This window comes from Leptodactylus fuscus, chromosome 1 (genome assembly GCF_031893055.1).
Source record: "Leptodactylus fuscus isolate aLepFus1 chromosome 1, aLepFus1.hap2, whole genome shotgun sequence".
Taxonomy (NCBI): domain Eukaryota; kingdom Metazoa; phylum Chordata; class Amphibia; order Anura; family Leptodactylidae; genus Leptodactylus; species Leptodactylus fuscus.
The window spans coordinates 332117800-332141179 of record NC_134265.1 but is presented as its reverse complement, the minus strand read 5'-3'; the positions used below and the strand labels follow the sequence as shown (position 1 = coordinate 332141179).

Below are 23380 nucleotides of genomic sequence, written 5' to 3'. Positions count from 1 at the left end.
CGCCAACATCGCTAAACTGCTGGCCCAGGAGATGTTGGCGTTCCGGCTTGTTGAAACTCCCGCCTTCCTGGACCTGATGGCAACTGCGGCACCTCGCTATGCCGTCCCTAGCCGTCACTACTTCTCCCGGTGTGCCGTCCCCGCCTTGCACCAGCACGTGTCACTCAACATCAGGCGGGCCCTTAGTTCCGCGCTTTGCACAAAGGTCCACTTGACCACCGACGCGTGGACAAGTGCATGCGGACAGGGACGCTACATTTCACTGACGGCACACTGGGTGAATGTAGTTGAGGCTGGGACTGCTTCCCAAACTGGCCCGGTGTACCTCGTCTCCCCGCCTAACATTCCTGGCAGGGACACGAGAAGAACACCCCCCTCCTCCTCCTCCTCTACCGCCTCCTCCTCCGCCACCGCCTCCTCCTCCGCCACCGCCTCCTCCTCCGCTGTTAGATTGACCCCAGCTACGAGTTGGAAACGTTGCAGCACTGGCGTTGGTAGACGTCAGCAGGCTGTGCTGAAGCTGATCAGCTTGGGGGACAGACAGCACACTGCCTCCGAGGTGAGGGATGCCCTCCTCGATGAGACGGCAATATGGTTTGAGCCGCTGCACCTGGGCCCAGGCATGGTCGTTTGTGATAACGGCCGGAACCTGGTAGCAGCTCTGGAGCTTGCCGGACTCCAACATGTTCCATGCCTGGCCCACGTCTTCAACCTAGTGGTGCAACGTTTCCTAAAGAGCTACCCCAATGTTCCAGAGCTACTGGTGAAAGTGCGGCGCATGTGCGCCCACTTTCGCAAGTCGACAGTAGCCGCTGCTAGCTTAAAATCTCTCCAGCAACGCCTGCATGTGCCACAACACCGGCTTTTGTGCGACGTCCCCACACGCTGGAACTCAACGTTTCAGATGTTGAATAGAGTGGTTGAGCAGCAGAGACCTTTGATGGAATACCAGCTACAAAACACTAGGGTGCCACAAAGTCAGCTGCCTCAGTTTCACATCCATGAGTGGCCATGGATGAGAGACCTTTGTGACATCCTACGGGTCTTTGAGGAGTCCACAAGGAGGGTGAGCTCTGAGGATGCGATGGTGAGCCTTACAATCCCGCTCTTGTGTGTTCTGAGAGAATCCCTGATTGACATCAGGGATAACTCAGATCACACAGAGGAGTTAGGGATAGCATCCGATCCGTCACAGCTGGAGAGTAGGTCCACACATCTGTCCGCTTCACTGCGTTTAATGGAGGAGGAGGAGGAGGAGGAGGAGGAAGAAGAGTTGTCCGATGATGTGATGGTGATACAGGAGGCTTCCGGGCAACTTCGAATCGTCCCATTGTTGCAGCGCGGATGGGTAGACATGGAGGATGAGGAGGAAATGGAGATTGAACTTTCCGGTGGGGCCAGAGGAGTCATGCCAACTAACACTGTGGCAGACATGGCTGAGTTCATGTTGGGGTGCTTTACAACCGACAAGCGTATTGTCAAAATCATGGAGGACAACCAGTACTGGATCTTTGCTATCCTTGACCCCCGGTATAAAAACAACATCTCGTCTTTTATTCCGGTAGAGGGGAGGGCCAATCGCATCAATGCTTGCCACAGGCAATTGGTGCAGAATATGATGGAGATGTTTCCAGCATGTGACGTTGGCGGCAGGGAGGGCAGTTCCTCCAGTAGGCAACCAAGTTCTCACCGGTCCACACAAACGAGGGGCACACTGTCTAAGGTCTGGGACACCTTGATGGCACCCCCTCGCCAAAGTGCCGCCACGGAGGGTCCTAGTGTCACCAGGCGTGAGAAGTATAGGCGCATGTTGCGGGAATACCTTTCCGACCACAGCCCTGTCCTCTCCGACCCCTCTGCGCCCTACACGTATTGGGTGTCGAAGTTGGACCTGTGGCTTGAACTTGCCCTATATGCCTTGGAGGTGCTGTCCTGTCCTGCCGCCAGCGTCCTATCTGAGAGGGTGTTCAGTGCAGCCGGTGGCATCATCACTGACAAGCGCACCCGTCTGTCAGCTGAGAGTGCCGACCGGCTCACTTTGATAAAAATGAACCACCACTGGGTAGAGCCGTCATTTTTGTGCCCACCTGTGTAAAGCACCCCAACATGAAACTCCATGTCTGTACTCAACCTCTCCAATTCCTCCGCATCCTCATACTCATCCACCATAAGCGTTGCACAATTCTGCTAATACTAGGCTCCCTCCAACATGATTTCCCCCAACTCTGCTGGTTAGAGGCTCCCTCCACCCTGATTTCCACCAACTCTGCTGGTTAGAGGCTCCCTCCACCCTGCTTTCCCACAACTCTGCTGGTTAGAGGCTCCTTCCACCATGAATTTGCCCAAACTGGGCTGTTTAGAGGCTCCCTCCACCATGAATTGGTCCAAACTGGGCTGTTTAGAGGCTCCCTCCACCATGAATTTGCCCAAACTGGGCTGTTTAGAGGCTCCCTCCACCATGAATTGGTCCAAACTGGGTTTTTTAGAGGCTCCCTCCACCATTAATTGGTCCAAACTGGGCTGGTTAGAGGCTCCCTCCACCATGAATTTGCCCAAACTGGGCTGTTTAGAGGCTCCCTCCACCATGAATTTGCCCAAACTGGGCTGGTTAGAGGCTCCCTCCACCATGAATTGGTCCAAACTGGGCTGGTTAGAGGCTCCCTCCACCATGAATTGGTCCAAACCGGGGTGGTTAGAGGCTCCCTCCACCATTAATTGGTCCAAACTGGGCTGGTTAGAGGCTCCCTCCACCATGAATTGGTCCAAACGGGTTTTTAGAGGCTCCCTTCACCATGAATTGGTCCAAACTTGGCTGTTTAGAGGCTCCCTCCACCATGAATTGGTCCAAACTTGGCTGTTTAGAGGCTCCCTCCACCATGAATTGGTCCAAACTGGGTTTTTTAGAGGCTCCCTCCACCATGAATTTGCCCAAACTGGGCTGTTTAGAGGCTCCCTCCACCATGAATTTGCCCAAACTGGGCTGGTTAGAGGCTCCCTCCACCATGAATTGGTCCAAACTGGGGTTTTTAGAGGCTCCCTCCACCATGAATTGGTCCAAACTTGGCAGTTTAGAGGCTCCCTCCACCATGAATTGGTCCAAACTGGGGTGGTTAGAGGCTCCCTCCACCATTAATTGGTCCAAACTGGGCTGGTTAGAGGCTCCCTCCACCATTAATTGGTCCAAACTGGGCTGGTTAGAGGCTCCCTCCACCATGAATTTGCCCAAACTGGGCTGTTTAGAGGCTCCCTCCACCATGAATTTGCCCAAACTGGGCTGTTTAGAGGCTCCCTCCACCATGAATTGGTCCAAACTGGGTTTTTTAGAGGCTCCCTCCACCATGAATTGGTCCAAACTGGGCTGGTTAGAGGCTCCCTCCACCATGAATTGGTCCAAACTGGGGTGGTTAGAGGCTCCCTCCACCATTAATTGGTCCAAACTGGGCTGGTTAGAGGCTCCCTCCACCATTAATTGGTCCAAACTGGGCTGGTTAGAGGCTCCCTCCACCATGAATTTGCCCAAACTGGGCTGTTTAGAGGCTCCCTCCACCATGAATTTGCCCAAACTGGGCTGGTTAGAGGCTCCCTCCACCATGAATTGGTCCAAACTGGAGTTTTTAGAGGCTCCCTCCACCATGAATTGGTCCAAACTTGGCTGTTTAGAGGCTCCCTCCACCATGAATTGGTCCAAACTGGGGTGGTTAGAGGCTCCCTCCACCATTAATTGGTCCAAACTGGGCTGGTTAGAGGCTCCCTCCACCATTAATTGGTCCAAACTGGGCTGGTTAGAGGCTCCCTCCACCATGAATTTGCCCAAACTGGGCTGGTTAGAGGCTCCCTCCACCATGAATTGGTCCAAACTGGGGTGGTTAGAGGCTCCCTCCACCATTAATTGGTCCAAACTGGGCTGGTTAGAGGCTCCCTCCACCATTAATTGGTCCAAACTGGGCTGGTTAGAGGCTCCCTCCACCATTAATTGGTCCAAACTGGGCTGGTTAGAGGCTCCCTCCACCATGAATTTGCCCAAACTGGGCTGTTTAGAGGCTCCCTCCACCATGAATTTGCCCAAACTGGGCTGGTTAGAGGCTCCCTCCACCATGAATTTGCCCAAACTGGGCTGGTTAGAGGCTCCCTCCACCATGAATTGGTCCAAACTGGGGTTTTTAGAGGCTCCCTCCACCATGAATTGGTCCAAACTTGGCTGTTTAGAGGCTCCCTCCACCATGAATTGGTCCAAACTGGGGTGGTTAGAGGCTCCCTCCACCATGAATTGGTCCAAACTGGGCTGGTTAGAGGCTCCCTCCACCATTAATTGGTCCAAACTGGGCTGGTTAGAGGCTCCCTCCACCATGAATTTGCCCAAACTGGGCTGTTTAGAGGCTCCCTCCACCATGAATTTGCCCAAACTGGGCTGTTTAGAGGCTCCCTCCACCATGAATTGGTCCAAACTGGGTTTTTTAGAGGCTCCCTCCACCATGAATTGGTCCAAACTGGGCTGGTTAGAGGCTCCCTCCACCATGAATTGGTCCAAACTGGGGTGGTTAGAGGCTCCCTCCACCATTAATTGGTCCAAACTGGGCTGGTTAGAGGCTCCCTCCACCATTAATTGGTCCAAACTGGGCTGGTTAGAGGCTCCCTCCACCATGAATTTGCCCAAACTGGGCTGTTTAGAGGCTCCCTCCACCATGAATTTGCCCAAACTGGGCTGGTTAGAGGCTCCCTCCACCATGAATTGGTCCAAACTGGGGTTTTTAGAGGCTCCCTCCACCATGAATTGGTCCAAACTTGGCTGTTTAGAGGCTCCCTCCACCATGAATTGGTCCAAACTGGGGTGGTTAGAGGCTCCCTCCACCATTAATTGGTCCAAACTGGGCTGGTTAGAGGCTCCCTCCACCATTAATTGGTCCAAACTGGGCTGGTTAGAGGCTCCCTCCACCATGAATTTGCCCAAACTGGGCTGGTTAGAGGCTCCCTCCACCATGAATTGGTCCAAACTGGGGTGGTTAGAGGCTCCCTCCACCATTAATTGGTCCAAACTGGGCTGGTTAGAGGCTCCCTCCACCATTAATTGGTCCAAACTGGGCTGGTTAGAGGCTCCCTCCACCATTAATTGGTCCAAACTGGGCTGGTTAGAGGCTCCCTCCACCATGAATTTGCCCAAACTGGGCTGTTTAGAGGCTCCCTCCACCATGAATTTGCCCAAACTGGGCTGGTTAGAGGCTCCCTCCACCATGAATTGGTCCAAACGGGTTTTTAGAGGCTCCCTTCACCATGAATTGGTCCAAACTTGGCTGTTTAGAGGCTCCCTCCACCATGAATTGGTCCAAACTTGGCTGTTTAGAGGCTCCCTCCACCATGAATTGGTCCAAACTGGGTTTTTTAGAGGCTCCCTCCACCATGAATTTGCCCAAACTGGGCTGTTTAGAGGCTCCCTCCACCATGAATTTGCCCAAACTGGGCTGGTTAGAGGCTCCCTCCACCATGAATTGGTCCAAACTGGGGTTTTTAGAGGCTCCCTCCACCATGAATTGGTCCAAACTTGGCTGTTTAGAGGCTCCCTCCACCATGAATTGGTCCAAACTGGGGTGGTTAGAGGCTCCCTCCACCATTAATTGGTCCAAACTGGGCTGGTTAGAGGCTCCCTCCACCATTAATTGGTCCAAACTGGGCTGGTTAGAGGCTCCCTCCACCATGAATTTGCCCAAACTGGGCTGTTTAGAGGCTCCCTCCACCATGAATTTGCCCAAACTGGGCTGTTTAGAGGCTCCCTCCACCATGAATTGGTCCAAACTGGGTTTTTTAGAGGCTCCCTCCACCATGAATTGGTCCAAACTGGGCTGGTTAGAGGCTCCCTCCACCATGAATTGGTCCAAACTGGGGTGGTTAGAGGCTCCCTCCACCATTAATTGGTCCAAACTGGGCTGGTTAGAGGCTCCCTCCACCATTAATTGGTCCAAACTGGGCTGGTTAGAGGCTCCCTCCACCATGAATTTGCCCAAACTGGGCTGTTTAGAGGCTCCCTCCACCATGAATTTGCCCAAACTGGGCTGGTTAGAGGCTCCCTCCACCATGAATTGGTCCAAACTGGGGTTTTTAGAGGCTCCCTCCACCATGAATTGGTCCAAACTTGGCTGTTTAGAGGCTCCCTCCACCATTAATTGGTCCAAACTGGGCTGGTTAGAGGCTCCCTCCACCATGAATTGGTCCAAACTGGGTTTTTTAGAGGCTCCCTCCACCATGAATTTGCCCAAACTGGGCTGTTTAGAGGCTCCCTCCACCATGAATTGGTCCAAACTGGGGTGGTTAGAGGCTCCCTCCACCATTAATTGGTCCAAACTGGGCTGGTTAGAGGCTCCCTCCACCATTAATTGGTCCAAACTGGGCTGGTTAGAGGCTCCCTCCACCATGAATTTGCCCAAACTGGGCTGGTTAGAGGCTCCCTCCACCATGAATTGGTCCAAACTGGGTTTTTTAGAGGCTCCCTCCACCATGAATTTGCCCAAACTGGGCTGGTTAGAGGCTCCCTCCACCATGAATTGGTCCAAACTGGGGTTTTTAGAGGCTCCCTCCACCATGAATTTGCCCAAACTCTGCTGGTTAGAGGCTCAATCCACCCTGATTTTCAAAACAAATGTTGGTGCCAACCTCAACTTACTACAAGGGCCAAATTCACTGCTGGTGACAAGCTCTCCTCACTGCAAGTGCCAAATACACATGTTTCAAGGTGTTTTCCTACTGTCAGAGAGGTGGTATTGAGTGTGTAAAGTGTGTAGTTGTTAGGCTGTGATGTTGGGGTAATAGAGGGTCTTTGGTGTGTTAGATGCCCCCAGACATGCTTCCCCTGCTGTCCCAGTGTCATTCCAGAGGTGTTGGCATCATTTCCTGGGGTGTCATAGTGGACTTGGTGACCCTCCAGACACGGATTTGGGTTTCCCCCTTAACGAGTATCTGTTCCCCATAGACTATAATGGGGTTCGAAACCCGTTCGAACACACGAACATTGAGCGGCTGTTCGAATCGAATTTCGAACCTCGAACATTTTAGTGTTCGCTCATCTCTAAAGTCTACCCCTTCTAATGATTGTGGCAGATCTGCCATCAGCAGCAATTAGATTAAGAACAATACTGGGGAAAACCACAAAAATTGGTCGCGACTTGGTGGTCTACCCTCTCCTTCCACAATTTGGTTATATTTGACAACAAGAAAAGCACAGCATGCAGCATGTTTCCTCCCGTCAAAATGATGGACACCACAGCACCGCCCTATGAGTCAGAAGGGGGTGTCAGGCTTCCTTTGTATCTGTTGCATGACACATTCCCATTGAAGTGAATGGGTGAATTGAGAGGTGTTTCTTAAAGGGGTATTCCCATGTACATAATCATATCTATATTTGTAGAGAATTAAAAGTTAAACAGTTTTGCCAATATAAGTAATTAAAAATTCTGCAGAGTTTTAAAGATTTCCTCTAACCATCTTAGTGGTGACAGTCTGTTGTCTTGATCGGTTGCAAATGGATACGACCACAAATACAGAAACTTTCTATGGTCTGGCACTCGTCAGGAACCCAGCTATGATTTTCTTATTGTAGCTGTGTTATCAGGCAGGGACACTACATGTAGCAGAAGATATCCCGGCCACAATAAGGAAATCATGGCTGATTTTGGGACCTTAGAAAGGTCCTGCATTCATGGTCGTATCCAATGGCAACTGATCAAGACTAAAAGACTGTGACCACAAGATACTAGAGAATATCTTTAAAACTCTGCAAAATATTTAATTACTTATATTTGCAAAAAATGTTTAACTTTTAATTATCTACAAATTTAAAAATAATTATGTACATGGGAATACCCCTTTAAGGCAGATTCCATCTCAAACATCTGCTGGCAAAAAAAAATGTGCGAACTTACCATAAGCTGTCCCCAATGATGCAGTAATGTGCCATTTACAGTCCTATGAAAAAGTTTGGGCACCCCTATTAATCTTAATCATTTTTAGTTCTAAATATTTTGGTGTTTGCAACAGCCATTTCAGTTTGATATATCTAGTAACTGATGGACACAGTAATATTTCAGGAGTGAAATGAGGTTTATTGTACTAACAGAAAATGTGCAACATGCATTAAACCAAAATTTGACCGGTGCAAAAGTATGGGCACCCTTATCATTTTATTGATTTGAATACTCCTAACTACTTTTTACTGACTTACTGAAGCACAAAATTGTTTTTGTAACCTCAGTGAGCTTTGAACTTCATAGCCAGGTGTATCCAATCATGAGAAAAGGTATTTAAGGTGGCCAATTGCAAGTTGTTCTCCTATTTGAATCTCCTCTGAAGAGTGGCATCATGGGCTACTCAAAACAACTCTCAAATGATCTGAAAACAAAGATTGTTCAACATAGTTGTTCAGGGGAAGGATACAAAAAGTTGTCTCAGAGATTTAACCTGTCAGTTTCCACTGTGAGGAACATAGTAAGGAAATGGAAGACCACAGGGACAGTTCTTGTTAAGCCCAGAAGTGGCAGGCCAAGAAAAATATCAGAAAGGCAGAGAAGAAGAATGGAGAGAACAGTCAAGGACAATCCACAGACCACCTCCAAAGAGCTGCAGCATCATCTTGCTGCAGATGGTGTCACTGTGCATCGGTCAACTATACAGCGCACTTTGCACAAATAGAAGCTGTATGGGAGAGTGATGAGAAAGAAGCCGTTTCTGCAAGCACGCCACAAACAGAGTCACCTGAGGTATGCAAATGCACATTTGGACAAGCCAGCTTCATTTTGAAAGAAGGTCCTGTGGACTGATGAAACAAAGATTGAGTTGTTTGGTCATACAAAAAAGGCGTTATGCATGGCGTCCAAAAAAAACAGCATTACACGAAAAACACTTGCTACCCACTGTAAGATTTGGTGGAGGTTCCATCATGCTTTGGGGCTGTGTGGCCAATGCCGGCACCGGGAATCTTGTTAAAGTTGAGGGTCACATGGATTCCACTCAGTATCAGCAGATTCTTGAGAATAATGTTCAAGAATCAGTGACGAAGTTGAAGTTACGCCGGAGATGGATATGTCAGCAAGACAATAATCCAAAACAACGCTCCAAATCGACAATTACAATGTTCTGGAATGGCCATCCCAGTCCCCAGACCTGGATATCATTGAACATCTGTGGGATGATTTGAAGCGGGCTGTCCATGCTCGGCCACCATCAAACTTAACTGAACTTGAACTGTTTTGTAAAGAGGAATGGTCCAAAATACCTTCATCCAGGATCCAGGAACTGATTAAAAGCTGCAGGAAGCGACTAGAGGCTGTTATCTTTGCAAAAGGAAGATCTACTAAATATTAATGTCACTTTTCTGTTGAGGTGCCCATACTCTTGCACCGGTCAAATTTTGGTTTAATGCATATTGCACATTTTCTGTTAGTACAATAAACCTCATTTCAATCCTGAAATATTACTGTGTCCATCAGTTATTAGATATATCAAACTGAAATGGCTGTTGCAAACACCAAAATATTTAGAACTAAAAATGATTAAGATTAATAGGGGTGCCCAAACTTTTTCATAGGACTGTAAGTGAACGAGCGTTCTGGCCCCTTCCACACGGCTGGTCAGCATGGGTCCCTGCAGTCCCCCAGTGATATAAACTTGATGGCCTTTTTTAAGAATAGCGCATCAATTTAAAACCTCTAGATAAGCCCTTTTCCTAATAGTAAGATCCTTAGGGTATGTTCACACAGAGTTTTTGGCAGCGGAATCCGCCTCAAAATCCACTGCCAAAAATGGCTCCCTTTGACTTCAATGGGAGCCGTTTGCTTCTTTTTTCCGCTAGCTAGTAGCGGAAAAAAGAAGCTAGATGTCCCTTCTTGCCGTGGATTCTGTGGCTGACTCAGCCGTGGCATCTGTGGTGCGAGACACGCTCCAGTGTAGGCCCATTCATTCTGGCCTACATAGAAGTGGGGTGCCGCGATGGAACGCGGATGCTACATAAGCATTCAGTCGCAGCGAGCCCCGCGGAATGTTCACACAGCGGTAAAGCTTTCCGCGACCTCTTCCTCTGTGTGAACATACCCTTATACTGTACAATGTATGTTCCCTGTGTATGTTTTGATACTTATTCTGTCATGTTTAAAATCTCAATATAAAATAAGCAAATACATGAAATAAAAACAATCCAGTGTTACCTGCCAGAATAGTAATAAGTGGAAGCTCAATGTTGTAAAACAAATCCCACAATCCTTCAGCCTGGAAAACAATAATCATCATCATAATCACTTGATTTGGGTTCAAATGTGTCCAAGGTAAATCATCTGAAATGTAATTTTATGAGACAATTCTTCATATAATAACTATTCTTTTTAATGTCATGATATGAAAAATGACATCTATACACATATGTATAAAATAGGTATACCTGTTTATTTCTTTTTTTTACTATGCTGCCATACGCCCTCGATGTCATGGAGATACACAGAGTTTGTTATCTTTCGCCATCCTGTAGCATAATGGTATCCTAATTTAAAGGCATTGCTTCTGAAGAATATTTCCCTCACCTGAAGGCTCCTGGTATGGGATCACAACATGCATGGAGTCAACTGTTCCTTCAGTTTCTTCTCCAAAGTCCCCAATACACTTGCATGCTCAGTTAGGCAAAATGTGCATTTAATCCCAATACAGAAAGGGGAATAATCCATTCTGTTTAAAGAGACCCCAGAGTATAGTAGCAGTTTCGATTCCAAACAAGACCGCCAGGCGATTCTCGCGAGATGAATCTCATGGGGTCCCTAACCCATGACCCTATTTACTGATCCCCCGCTCCTGGCCATGGCCGTTTTCGTTTCCACCTCAGCCCACTGGTGGCCCCATGCATCGCATACTACGTTGCTGACAGCAATGTCTTGACACTGATCGACATCAGCAACGTGATATGAGACGCACAGAGTCCAATGGAGGGCTGAAGGGAAAGTGGATGCAGCCGTGGCCAGGAACAGGGACCGGTAAATAAATAGGCCCTGCTACCTGCTGGAAATGCTGTTACCATTTTGACAGATACATATATAGACATGTGAATACACCCAGAGACTTCCATGGACTTTAGAACAACCATCACATGGACTTTTTTCACTGTCATGAGATAAGGCAAAAATAGACCAACAAGCCTTGACATTGGGTTCATGAAAAAAATGAACTGTCGCATGCATAGGGCCTGCTGGATTTTTATACAATAAGAAAAAGAAATGCAAAAGTAAATAATAATAATAAATAATACATTTTGTTTATCTAGCGCCAACATATTCCGCAGTGCTGTACAAGTAAACGTAAAAAACAAAAACCTTTTCTAAAACCTCTAGTCAATGATTTCTTGGGTCTTGTAAAGCCGGGGTTTCTTGTTTGTTTTACAAATACCATAGCAGCTAGACATGTAGGACTTTATAACATTCATGTTCACACCTTTTATAGTTTTCATGTGATTTTATTACTGTTTATATAGCATGTTGTGTTTTTCACAGAATTTCTGAAAAGCTCCAGGTGCGGTATCCAATGAATCAATGTCATATGAGCAATGTATACAGAAATATTCTGGATGGATTACCACAAATGAAAATGTCTATAAACACAGTTGGTAAGTACAGCACTGTGTGATCAAGATCTAAGAAAAAAAAAAAACCTAAACATGTTAGCTTATGTTCATATGAATGTCAGAGGCCCCGTCATAGATTCGTTCGCATCTAATTGCAAGAAGAGACCGGTAAGCATGGAGCATGTTCCATCACATCAAAATGATGGGCACCACAGCACCACCCGATAAAAAAAATCAGTGGGGTGTGTCAGGCTTCCATAGTGCCTGTCGCATGAGGGAAATAGAAATGCAATGGCGGTACTACAGGGAACATAACTTTAGGGGCCCAGTTGGCTACTACTGTGTTTTTCCTTTTTTTTTTTTCAAATGAGCCATTGCCTGGAGTTACTTGAGCAGGTAACAGCCCCAATTTACTTACCAGTCCCTGATCTTGCTGAAGGCCATCTCCACTACCCCACTTCCAATTACAGGCATCAGTGGTCTGTGACGTCATTGAAGAGGCCCAAAGACCAGCAACGGAGCCCAGAAGAGGTGAGTAACAATGTTTTTTTAATTTTTGTTGGGCCTCAAATCATTATACTCTGTATAATAATAGTTTGTGGGTGATGAATCCCCAACATTTTTGCAATATTTGCAACAATCAGCATAGGGGTACTATGGGATGGGACATTATACTGGGTGAAATGGCCACTATGGGCATTATACTGTGTTAAAGTGCCAATATGGGACATTATACTGTGTGGAGGGGCCAATATGGGACATAATACTGTGTGCAGGGGCCAATATGGGACATTATACTGTGTGGGGGGACCACTATGGGACATTATACTGTATGGAGCGGCAACTCTGGGAAATTAGACTTAGTGAAAGGACCACTATGGGACATTATACTGTGTGTAAATGGGGCATAATGCCATGTGGGGGACACCAAAGGGGGAGGGGGGTGCAAGTCAAAAGTTTATGGGTCTTAATCTTTGCTAGTTACACCCCTATCATCCTATTAATATTATAAATGTGAAAGTTTGTGAGTTTGTGGGTTTGTGTGTTTGGATGTTTGGATGTTTGTTAGTCAATCACGCAAAACCCGCTCGACCGATTTGGCTGAAATTTTCCACAAACATAGTTAATACACCCGATTGCGCAATAGGCTACTTTTCGTCACAATAGCACACATACGTTTGTGCCAGGACCCCACAAAACCCAAACTCACACCACCATCTCTACAATCTCACACACTTTGGACCATAGCAAGCCACAAAATTCATATTGCCCTCTACAGCCTCGCCCCTAACCCCACACAATCACATATACATATACTTTACCACTTTGCCCCTCACCTTACCGATACTCCAGGAGGCTCTCTTTAACGCTCCGGAGCAGCCATGTTTGCCGACCCCCACCGCTCTGACAATCCGCGACACCCCCCACCCATGTCAATACCCCTAGGCGATCTAATAAATGCAAAAAAAAAAAGTTTAAAAAAAGTAAAAAAAAAATAAAAAAATAAATAAAAAGGATTAAAAATTCAAATCACCCCCCCTTTCCCTAGAACACATATAAAAGTAGTTAAAAACTGTGACACACATACATGTTAGGTATCCCCGCGTCCGAAATCGCCCGCTCTACAAAGCTATACAAATATTTTTCCTGTTTGGTAAACGCCGTAGCGGAAAAAATGGTCAAAAGTGCCAAACCGCCGTTTTTTCACTGTTTTGATTCTGATAAAAATTTGAATAAAAAGTGATCAAAGCAATAACATTTCCCGAAAATGGTAGAACTACAAAGTACACCCGGTCCCGCAAAAAAAGACGCCCTATACATCCCCGTACACGCACGTATAAAAAAGTTACGGCTGTCAGAATATGGCGACTTTTCAAAAAAAAAATTTTTAACACAGTTTTGGATTTTTTTTAAGGGGTCAAAATGTAAATAAAACCATATAAATTTGGTATCTCCGGAATCGTAACAAAACAGAATACAGGGGACATGTCATTTTGGTTGCACAGTGAACGACGTAAAACCAAAGCCCGTAAGAAAGTCGCAGAAATGCATTTTTTCTTCAAATCCACCCCATTCTGAATTTTTTCCCTGCTTCCCAGTACATTATATAGAATAAATAATGGTGGCATCATGAAGAAAAATTTGTCCCAGGAAAAATTAAGACCTCATATGGCTCTGGGAGTGGAGAAATAAAAAAAATTATGGGGTTTAGAAGGAGGGGAGTCAATAACTAAAAACGAAAATCAAAAAAATGCCATAGGCGGGAAAGGGTTAACTTCAAATACTTCTGTCCCAAAGTCACTATGTAAAGTTTCTCACAACACCATATATATAGCAGCTCAAATACAGATTAACTTCAACACAAAAGTCTCACGTATTCTCTGAATTACAGCAAAAACAAGATACAAAGTTACATTTCATATTCCATACCTTATACACAGTAGTACACAGAAGTCGCGGGTACCAGCTAGTGATACATATATGAACACTACTAGCCTCTGCCCGTGACTTCGTCTGCATGTTGTTGGCGTCGATGATCCGCCTATATTCAGCAAATTAATGCCATCGATGGTTCGCCTGCTCCAGCATTTCAGCAGCTCTCAAGCTGTCCTACTGCTAAACTTGCTCCTCGCACCGTGCCTGTGATTGTTTTGGCATTCCAGCAGCTCACTGGGATGCCATATAATGAGCATATTGTTGGTGTTGATGATCCGCATGCTCCAACATTTCAGCAGTTCTCAAGATGGCCTGCCGCTGAACTTTTTCGACGCACCATGCTTGTGATTGTTCCGGCAGCTGTCAAGTTGGCCTGCTGCTGAAATTGTTCCTCATGCTGTGCCTGTGATTGTTCCGGCATCTCAGCAGCTCGCTGGGACGCCATATAATGAGTGTGTCGTTGGCGTCGATGATTCCCCTCAGCTCCACTTGAGGAGATCTGTGTTAACTTCCGGCTACCTTCATAGCTATCGTTGTTTTCGAATTTTGCAACAAATTAGATTTTCTTTTTCCCAGCATGTTTAATATTGACAAACTGGCAATTTGGATTAAAGGCATTTTCCCATCCAGTGTGTCAGCACTACCTGGAGCAGATCAGATAATATGCAAATGTGTGTACAGAATGGACTGTGTGTTCACAAAGAGAGATAACAGACCTGGTTTTATCAGCAAACCAATTAACTGTTGCCAAGAGCAGTGTAATATAGTATGTGAACATAAATTTATAACAGTTGTGAAGCCATGTCATTTACCGGGATAAAAAGTAGCCTATGTGTTAATCGAGGTTTCAAACTATCTATGTGCCAAATTTCATCCAAATCCGTTCATCCGTTTTTGCATGAAAAAGTAACAAACATCCAAACACACAAACTTTCACATTTATAATATTAGTAGGATAGGATTAATTTATTAGTTGCACTATGTATGTATTTTACCTGTTGCAACATGAAAAAATGGTGTGTCCTATAATATACAATATACACTATAGAACCTGGACTTACCTGGACCTTTTGCTGTAGGCTCATCATCAGATGGTATAAAACAGACAATTTCTTGCTTGTGGTCTGGAGCTATAACATACAACACAGACTTGTAAGACTAAAATCGTTGGACGGACAATCTAGTAGTTTAGATGTGAAATTTCTTCATAATAAAGCAATCTGAAACTACTGAATCTTTGCCTGGGAAATATTCACAGTGCACCTGACTGGCATACTATGATAACTTCCCCCTACCCAAAACTTATCTCTAGTAACGTGCCCAATGAAACTGTGATCTGCATGTCTTTGTCTGCGTTTTCAGCCATAACTTACAGAGAAGCACTGGAGCTGTGGAGAGTCAGATTCTCTGAACTCCCCATTTAAGAAGGCTGGTGTAATGACACATGTCATGTCTGACCCTGGCGCCTTAAATATTCATACAGTGCTTTTGGTATGTAATTTATGTTTCGGAATTGCAGCGGAAAACTCAGAACTTTTCTGCACACTAATATATCATCAGCAACACAGGAAAAAAAAGGCCCTGACCTATCTTGTCGCAGATTCAGAGACAAAAAACAGCAGTGAAAATCTTTCAGCATTTCTTGCTGGTGCACAGGGTTTTTTTCAAAAAATCTGGCTGCTTTGAAATGACATCACAAGGACAGTGTGTTAGGGTTTGCTCACACCATGCCATTTGGACAGTAGCTTTTGGCCAGCCCCAAATGGAGACAGAAATGCAATGGGGGTCAAGGTGGTGGCTCAGTGGTTAGCACTGCAGCCTTGCAGTGCTGGAGTCCTGGATTTGAATCCCGCCTTGAACATCTGCAAGGAGTTTATATGTTCTTCCTGTGTTTGCGTGGATTTCCTCCCATACTCCAAAGACATACGGATAGGGAAAAATGTACATTGTGAGCCCTATATGGGGCTCGCAATGTAAAAAAAAAAAAAAAGAAATGCAATGGATGGAAAATCTACTGGAAAATGTCTTTAATGTTGCCATAGAGCTTGCTTTGTCGATTCCCATTATTGGAAGTGTTATCTTTCCTCCTACCACTGTAGAGTAATCTGATGTAAGAACTAGTTGTCCCTTCTTTCACACTTGCCTAAAACTTTTGCACACGGTTGTATTTTATTAATAGTATTGGATTAAGAAGGTAAATACATTGCATTACCTAATGTGTGATCCCTATATGGCCCAGAGCTGTATTCACAATTGCACAGGTTGTTATTGGAAACAGTCGCCAAGCTCGTCGACAGACACACCTTTAACAGCTCATATTTTCACATAAAATTGTTAATACTTTATTTTTGTCAATTAAAATGAAGTTAATAAAGAAAAGGGAAATGTAAATCCCATCAATATTTGGTGTGACCTTTACCCCTTGGAGGAGGAGTCCTGGAGGTGATGATATGGCCGCCACAGATATAGCCCTGATCTCAGCATCATCCAGTCTGTCTGGGATGACGTGAAGAGATAGACGGATTGGAGCAAGCCTACATCCACAGAAGGTCTGTGCTTAGTTCTCCAAGATGGCGGGAACAACCTCCCTGCCAAAAACTGTCTGCAAGTACCAATAAGAACTGATGGAAGGCAAAGGTCACCCAAAATATTGATGGGATTTACATTTCTCTTTTCTTCACTCACTGCATTTTGTTAATCTACAAAAATAAACGATTAACCCTTCTATTTCTGAATGCATTCTTACTTTACAGCATTTTTTCCACGCCTACCTAAACCTTTTAGTGCATGCAATCTGTAAAAGAGCATTTAAAGACAAACTTGAGCTTCAAAAACTTTTTACCCTTATTCAGACACATCTTTTCACTCTCTTTAAACTCTTTCTGACTGAAAAGAATCTATTGATGATGAGATATAAAACTCCCATGAGGTGTCTGGATCTGACACGAGAAGGTGAATCTGTTTCATGCCTGACTGATCCCAAGCCATTATCCATAGAGTTGAATGGTGCTTGTATGCACAGTAGTAACCACGTGTCCAAAGGGTTAGCAAGAAGCAAGAGCGGACTTCTGTTAATAACTACAAAGGAAATATCTGAAAGGTGGAGCCGTCCTTTACCCTATAGTATCCGTATATGTCAGCTCATATACGTGCACATCTGCCCTGGTATGTCTTATAATAGCAGAAATACTTCTTATACAAACCCGGGTATCTGGAGCGTAACCTATAGCACCCACGGCCAAAGTCTTGCAGTGTTTTTTCACTAAATCTTCAAAGGAAGAACTACTGTCAGCCGGATCTAAAAGCCACGCTGCTATTCTTGGATCTAGGATAACACTTTGTGCCGCTAAAAATAAAAAAGAAATTGCAAAAATATCACAGATTTTAAAAAAAATAAAATAAAAACAATGTATGGTAAACCATATATTGAGAAATACTCGCTAAATGAAGAAAAGCTTAACCTGTCATGACTCAATGCAACAGCCCTGAACCCTGCTACCTCTTGTGTCACCCCCTCTACCTCATAGATTGTAAGCACTTGCGAGCAGGACCCTCAGTCCCATTGTGTGAAATGATTTTCTTTGTAATATATCTTTCTGTCTGTATTTGAACCCTACAAATTGTACAGCGCTGCGGAATATGTTGGCGCTATATAAATAAAAAAAAATTATTATTATTATTATTATACCACAGTACACCTGAGCCATGGAAACCATCAGCATGCAGACTACTAGTTACTGGGAATTACTGTTATTTCACTATAGGGTATTTTCATGCATCAGATTTGCATATTCAAAATCCATCATGTATTTTATTTCATGGTTCACAGCAGACATGAAGTGGCATTGTGCGGGTCTGCAGGGGGATCAGACACACTGTTATTCAGAAGGGTTTATGCCTAAAAGTATCAGGCCAATTATGGCGGATTATTTCCATGATGCGCTACCTATTGCATGTCAACAAGATTGGGGTCACCCTGTTTACATGCAATAGATGCAGATGTGTGAGATGTGCCACATCCAAGAACACAGAACAAAATTTGTGTCAAATTCAACATGTGTGAACATACCATTGGACCCCATGAGCTTCAGGGCCGGGATGCAATTGCTAGCTGCGCCTGCTATTGTTAGCTTACCATTTCTGTAGTTCATAAATCTCCCATAAATAGTTCGGAGAAAATCCTTTGCATTGAAGCAAATAACCGGAATTCTGCTTTGTAAGATGTGGAGTAGCACACTTCTGTAACAATATATCAGAATATATATCATTCATATAAGGGTAGTATATAATACAGGATGTAATTAAGGATCAGTACAGGATAAGTAATGTAATGTATGTACACTGTGACTGTACCAGCAGAATAGTGAGCACAGCTCTGGAGTATAATACAGGATGTAATTAAGGATCAGTACAGGATAAGTAATGTAATGTATGTACACAGTGACTGTACCAGCAGAATAGTGAGCGCAGCTCTGGAGTATAATACAGGATGTAACTCAGGATCAGTACAGGATAAGTAATGTAATGTATGTACACAGTGACTGTACCAGCAGAATAGTGAGCGCAGCTCTGGAGTATAATACAGGATGTAACTCAGGATCAGTACAGGATAAGTAATGTAATGTATGTACACAGTGACTGCACCAGCAGAATAGTGAGTGCAGCTCTGGAGTATAATACAGGATGTAACTCAGGATCAGTACAGGATAAGTAATGTAATGTATGTACACAGTGACTGTACCAGCAGAATAGTGAGCGCAGCTCTGGAGTATAATACAGGATGTAACTCAGGATCAGTACAGGATAAGTAATGTAATGTATGTACACAGATACTCCAGAGCTGCACTCATTATTCTGCTGCTGAAGTCAAATGCAGGACGTAACTCATGATAAGTAGTGTATTGTATGTATAAAGTTATCTATATGTAACCTGTAAAATAATATTCAAAGGTAAAGAATGTAATCAATCAGTTATTAATAACATGTACACCCACCTTAAATAGTTATGTTTTCTGTGATCTTTTGCCCACAAGGCATTGTCTGTCATCGTCATATGAATGTAAGTATTGTCGGCATGATATATTTCAGTATTCGTAGACACAAGATTGATGTTCTTTATAATTAATACAAGAATGCCATTCATTAATGTATTTTCATCCTGTGAGACAATATTTATGTAAAAACAGTTCAGAGGATTCCTTCCATTGAAAGGGTATTTCAGTGATATAAATTAGGGGCGTTTACACTACCGTCGGTGTCCGAGAGGTAGTGTCTGCTCCTAGTGTCCGCTCAAAATCTGGCACGGACATTAGGAGCGGACACTAGCTGTGTCCGTGACACCTGTCATTTATTTAAATGGGCATCGGGTGCGTTCTTTTGCACTCCGTGCCCTTCCTTCCCTGTCCGCAAGTGAAGATGTCCGACTTCTCAAGCGGACAAAAAAACCCGACATGTCGGGTTTTTCTGTCCGCTTGAAAACTCGGACATCTTTACATGCGGACAGTGAAGGAAGGGCACGGAGTGCAAAAGAACACGCCCGATGCCCATTTAAATAAATGACAGGTGTCACGGACACAGCTAGTGTCCGCTCCTAATGTCCGTGCCAGATTTTGAACAGACACTAGGAGCGGACACTACCTGTCGGACACCGACGGTAGTGTGAACGCCCCCTTAACTGTTATCCAAAGGATATGGGGTAACATGTTGATTGGTGAGCACTTGACCACTGGGACCAACTAATCAGAAGGACAGGGGTGTTTTGCACCCCAGTGTTTTTGGAGAGACAGGCTGTGCTCTGTGTCCCATTCTGTTCATTTCAAGGAGACTCTCAGAGATAGCTGAACACAGTTCTGACAGTGTGGTCTGTCCCACACTGATCAACAAGTTGCCCCCTATCGTTTGGTGAAAAGTCAATATGGCAATAGCCAGAGCAGCAGACCCAGCATGTTAGCTGGCTCACAGGGGTCCGAAGAGAGAGGCAAATTTGCAAGTTCCTGTCTGGCCAGTTAAAAAAAAAACCTGAAAAATAAAAACAAAAAGTAAATAAAAAATATATCAGCCCTTCTTCTCTTCCTCGATCCTATTTTACAATTAAATGTGAAAAATATAAAAATATATAAAGAAAACTATGCGTCCCAGAAGCTCAGCCATGCCCCCTCCTCCTATTTATTGTCCTGTGCCAGGTTTTAAGACAACTAGCTGCAGCAGGAGCCTTTGCTTGGAATATACCCAATCACCTCGATGTATCCGATCATCAGGAATATGGAGGAACACTGACCTTGGGTGGACAAAGCTGTGATGATCCATTGTGAAACAGCATGGTCAGCACAATGGCCTGAGCCTGCCTGATGTCATCCAGTACCCTAAGCTGCTCCTCCTCAGTCATGGACCAGATGTTCCACAACTTTACGCCATCACTTATACCAGGTCTCTTAACCTCATATTCTGGAGAATTCATCTCTGGCTGCTCAGATGACAATCTTTTCATCTCATGTGAAGGAAATGACAGATGTTTTGCATCTGTATCTAATACTAAGAGTTTCTTCTTTGGCCTCTCAATGTCTCCGTCCTCTTCATCTATATTTGAGGGAGTATTCATGAACGGCTGGACGTCATCTTGATCACTGTTAGTCTCGCTCATAGAGCTTAGTGGCAGAGATGGTGAAATGACTTGAAGCTTCACAGGTAACTCAGTATTGGCAGACTAGGAACAATACACATACATCATTATGGACAAGCTGCTATGCATTTCCAAATATTTTACTAAATCCATGTCATGTAATGTTTTCAGACACAATGTGTCTTTATTGTGTAATATGCTATAAATTCTACAGTAACACCCTAGCTGTCAGGTTAAAGATACTCCTGTAAAGTTAGAGGCCTCTCACCTGTCCTGACTTGGAATGAATGTACAGATTTGAACCCAAAAGTTTTGACATTCGGACCCCAGAGTACAATAAGTGGCGGCTCAAAAGAGGTGAGTAAAAATAACAAACACTTATACTCACTTTGCCTCACTTCTTCAAAACATCCTCACGGCAAACCAGCAGGGTCCACCAGTCGTGTTCCAGCCTCTGGTTGAGGTCACACTCCACAGGGTCATGAGGGCCTCACTGACATTAGGATGCTGTGATGCCAGGGACATTACTCGGAGGCTGGAAGAGGGACTGCAGGGCCTTGAGGGATATCACAAGGTTGCCCAGGAGAGGTGAAGTAGAGGTAAGATAGCTGGGCCTCCACTTATTTTACTCTAAAGTCTGAAAAGATAGAACATACAGTTCTGGCTCAGTGGTTAGCATGGCAGCCTTGCAATGCTGGAATCCTAGGGTCGAATGCAACCAAGGACAACATCTGCAAGGAGTTTGTATGTTCTCTCCAGTACTCTGGTTTCCTCCCACACTCCAAAGACATACTGATAGGAAATGTAGATTATGAGCCCTATATGGGACAGTGATTGATATGTCTGTATAAGCGCGTCGGAATATGATGGCGCTATACAAGTGACGCTGGGTTCACACCAGCATTCGGGTCTCCATATCAGGTTTCTGCCGACAGAAGACGGAAACCTGTCAGACAATGTCCGGCCGTGAGCGCCCGTGAGCGTTTTATGCACTTTTCAAACTCATTCAAATGAAATGCCTGAAAATGCCTGAAAAATGCCTGCAGGTCTCTGTTTCCTGCCCAGTTTCAGGCAGGAAACGGAAACCTGTAAGCGGAGACCCTGGGCGCAGATGTGAACAAGCCCTAAGCTAAATAAATAATACAATAACTGGACCGAAGGGCGAAACCTCACGTACTCTTGTGAGGTCTGCCGATCTCTAGTCCTGATATGTCTGTTTTACTGAATACTTGTATTCCCTAAGAAATAATTCTAGAGTATCTTTTCTTAGAACTCTGTGTTGTGTTGTTCCTCTGCCCACTGCCCCCTCCTCACACTAGATAAAAATATCTAATCTAATAAAATGATTCTAAAAATCTCCTAAAAATATGCATAAGCTTAAATTCTATGGTGAAAATAAATGGAAAAAGTACATAAATAGCAGAGAATACATACTAAAAAATAAAAATGTGACAACAGTGCTTATATATCAGAATGACTATTTATTATATAATGGGATCAACCATTAGTGATAGCAGGTGCTAAATTAACATAATAAATGGCAATACGAGTTCATAAGTAAAAATTTGTAAATGTCCTAAATACACAAAAGAGCTGCACATTATTTTCATAGAACTTGCCTCATCATAATATCCTGTGGAAAATGTGTTACGGCTGTGACCCTCTGAGCTACCTGTCAAAACAGAAAGTTCTTCACAAATGCAATTGCTGTACTGAAAAATACTCTGCTTTTGAGTCATTCTAAAAAAATAAAAAAAAAATACAAAATAATACAAGAATCTCTCAAAATAAATGTAATATTTTTAAAGGGCTTCTCCGACTTGTTTTTTAAGAATTACCAGTGCTGCTAATGGGGCCAGAATTACTTATGTCCCCAAGTTTTCCGATTTCAGCTGTGACAGGTCAGATATCCCATTTACAGTTCCCCCCAGTTGATGTCTGTCAGTGATATCCCGTTTGTGTCAAGTGACTAGCCTTAGAGGCAGCCAGTTCACAAACAGGGCGTCACATGCAAAAAGGTTACCTGCAAACAGAAGACCGGACCTGACTGGAAGATTTCTGCTGCAGATTTCCCATGGCGGCTAATGCCACTGTCTTAATTTACTTTTTCTCTCCCTAGACTTGACAACACAGTCTCAGGCTTTCTTGTCAGTATCCAATACGACTACACAGATATTGCACCATGTGGCATAAATATACAGTACTGGCACCATCTGGGCATAATCCTCTGTAAATCTCTGGTAATGCTCTGTGGACTCCAGACTGATACACTGCAGCAAAGTATCAGATCTCTGCAGCTGCTGATGTGTTTAGCTCACAGAGCATTGTCTAGACTGGATACAATTGTAACTGCAACTCAGTTGAGAGCAGGACTAGCTCTGTGCAGGGTTACTGTCTCTGAATGTAAACCAACAGTGTTCTCATTCACTGACAGTAAGGGGGCGTTCACACTACCATTGGTATCCGACAGCAGTGTCTGTAGCTACTGTCCGTTCAAGATTTTGGCAACGGACACTAGCTGTGTCCGTTACAATTTCCATTCATTTCAGTGGGATTGTATCTGTTGTCCTTTAGTGTCCGTTTACACCCAAGTCCATTTTTTCAAGCGGACAAAAAAATCCTACATGCAGGACTTTTCTGTCCGTTTGAAAAAACAGACAACAAGTGTCCGTTTTTTTTAACATTGAATATTCGATGCGCTTAACCCCTTGGTGTTCGGCTGCTTACATGAATACCTATGGCGG

The 23380-nt window shown here is 44.5% G+C and overlaps 1 protein-coding gene across 1 annotated transcript in view; it reads right to left on the bottom strand.

Moving 5' to 3' along the window:
- Positions 1 to 20474, bottom strand: part of POLN (DNA polymerase nu) — a 66373-nt gene extending 45899 nt beyond the window's left edge. Inside the window, exons 1-6 of the mRNA XM_075261126.1 lie at positions 20295 to 20474; positions 19012 to 19175; positions 18153 to 18256; positions 17221 to 17363; positions 15079 to 15147; positions 10185 to 10245 (exon numbers count right to left, since the gene is read on the bottom strand). Of these exons, the coding sequence (XP_075117227.1) occupies positions 10185 to 10245; positions 15079 to 15147; positions 17221 to 17363; positions 18153 to 18256; positions 19012 to 19175; positions 20295 to 20474 (721 nt within the window). The remainder of the gene's footprint in view (positions 1 to 10184; positions 10246 to 15078; positions 15148 to 17220; positions 17364 to 18152; positions 18257 to 19011; positions 19176 to 20294) is intronic.
- Between the last annotated feature and the right edge of the window lie 2906 nt (positions 20475 to 23380).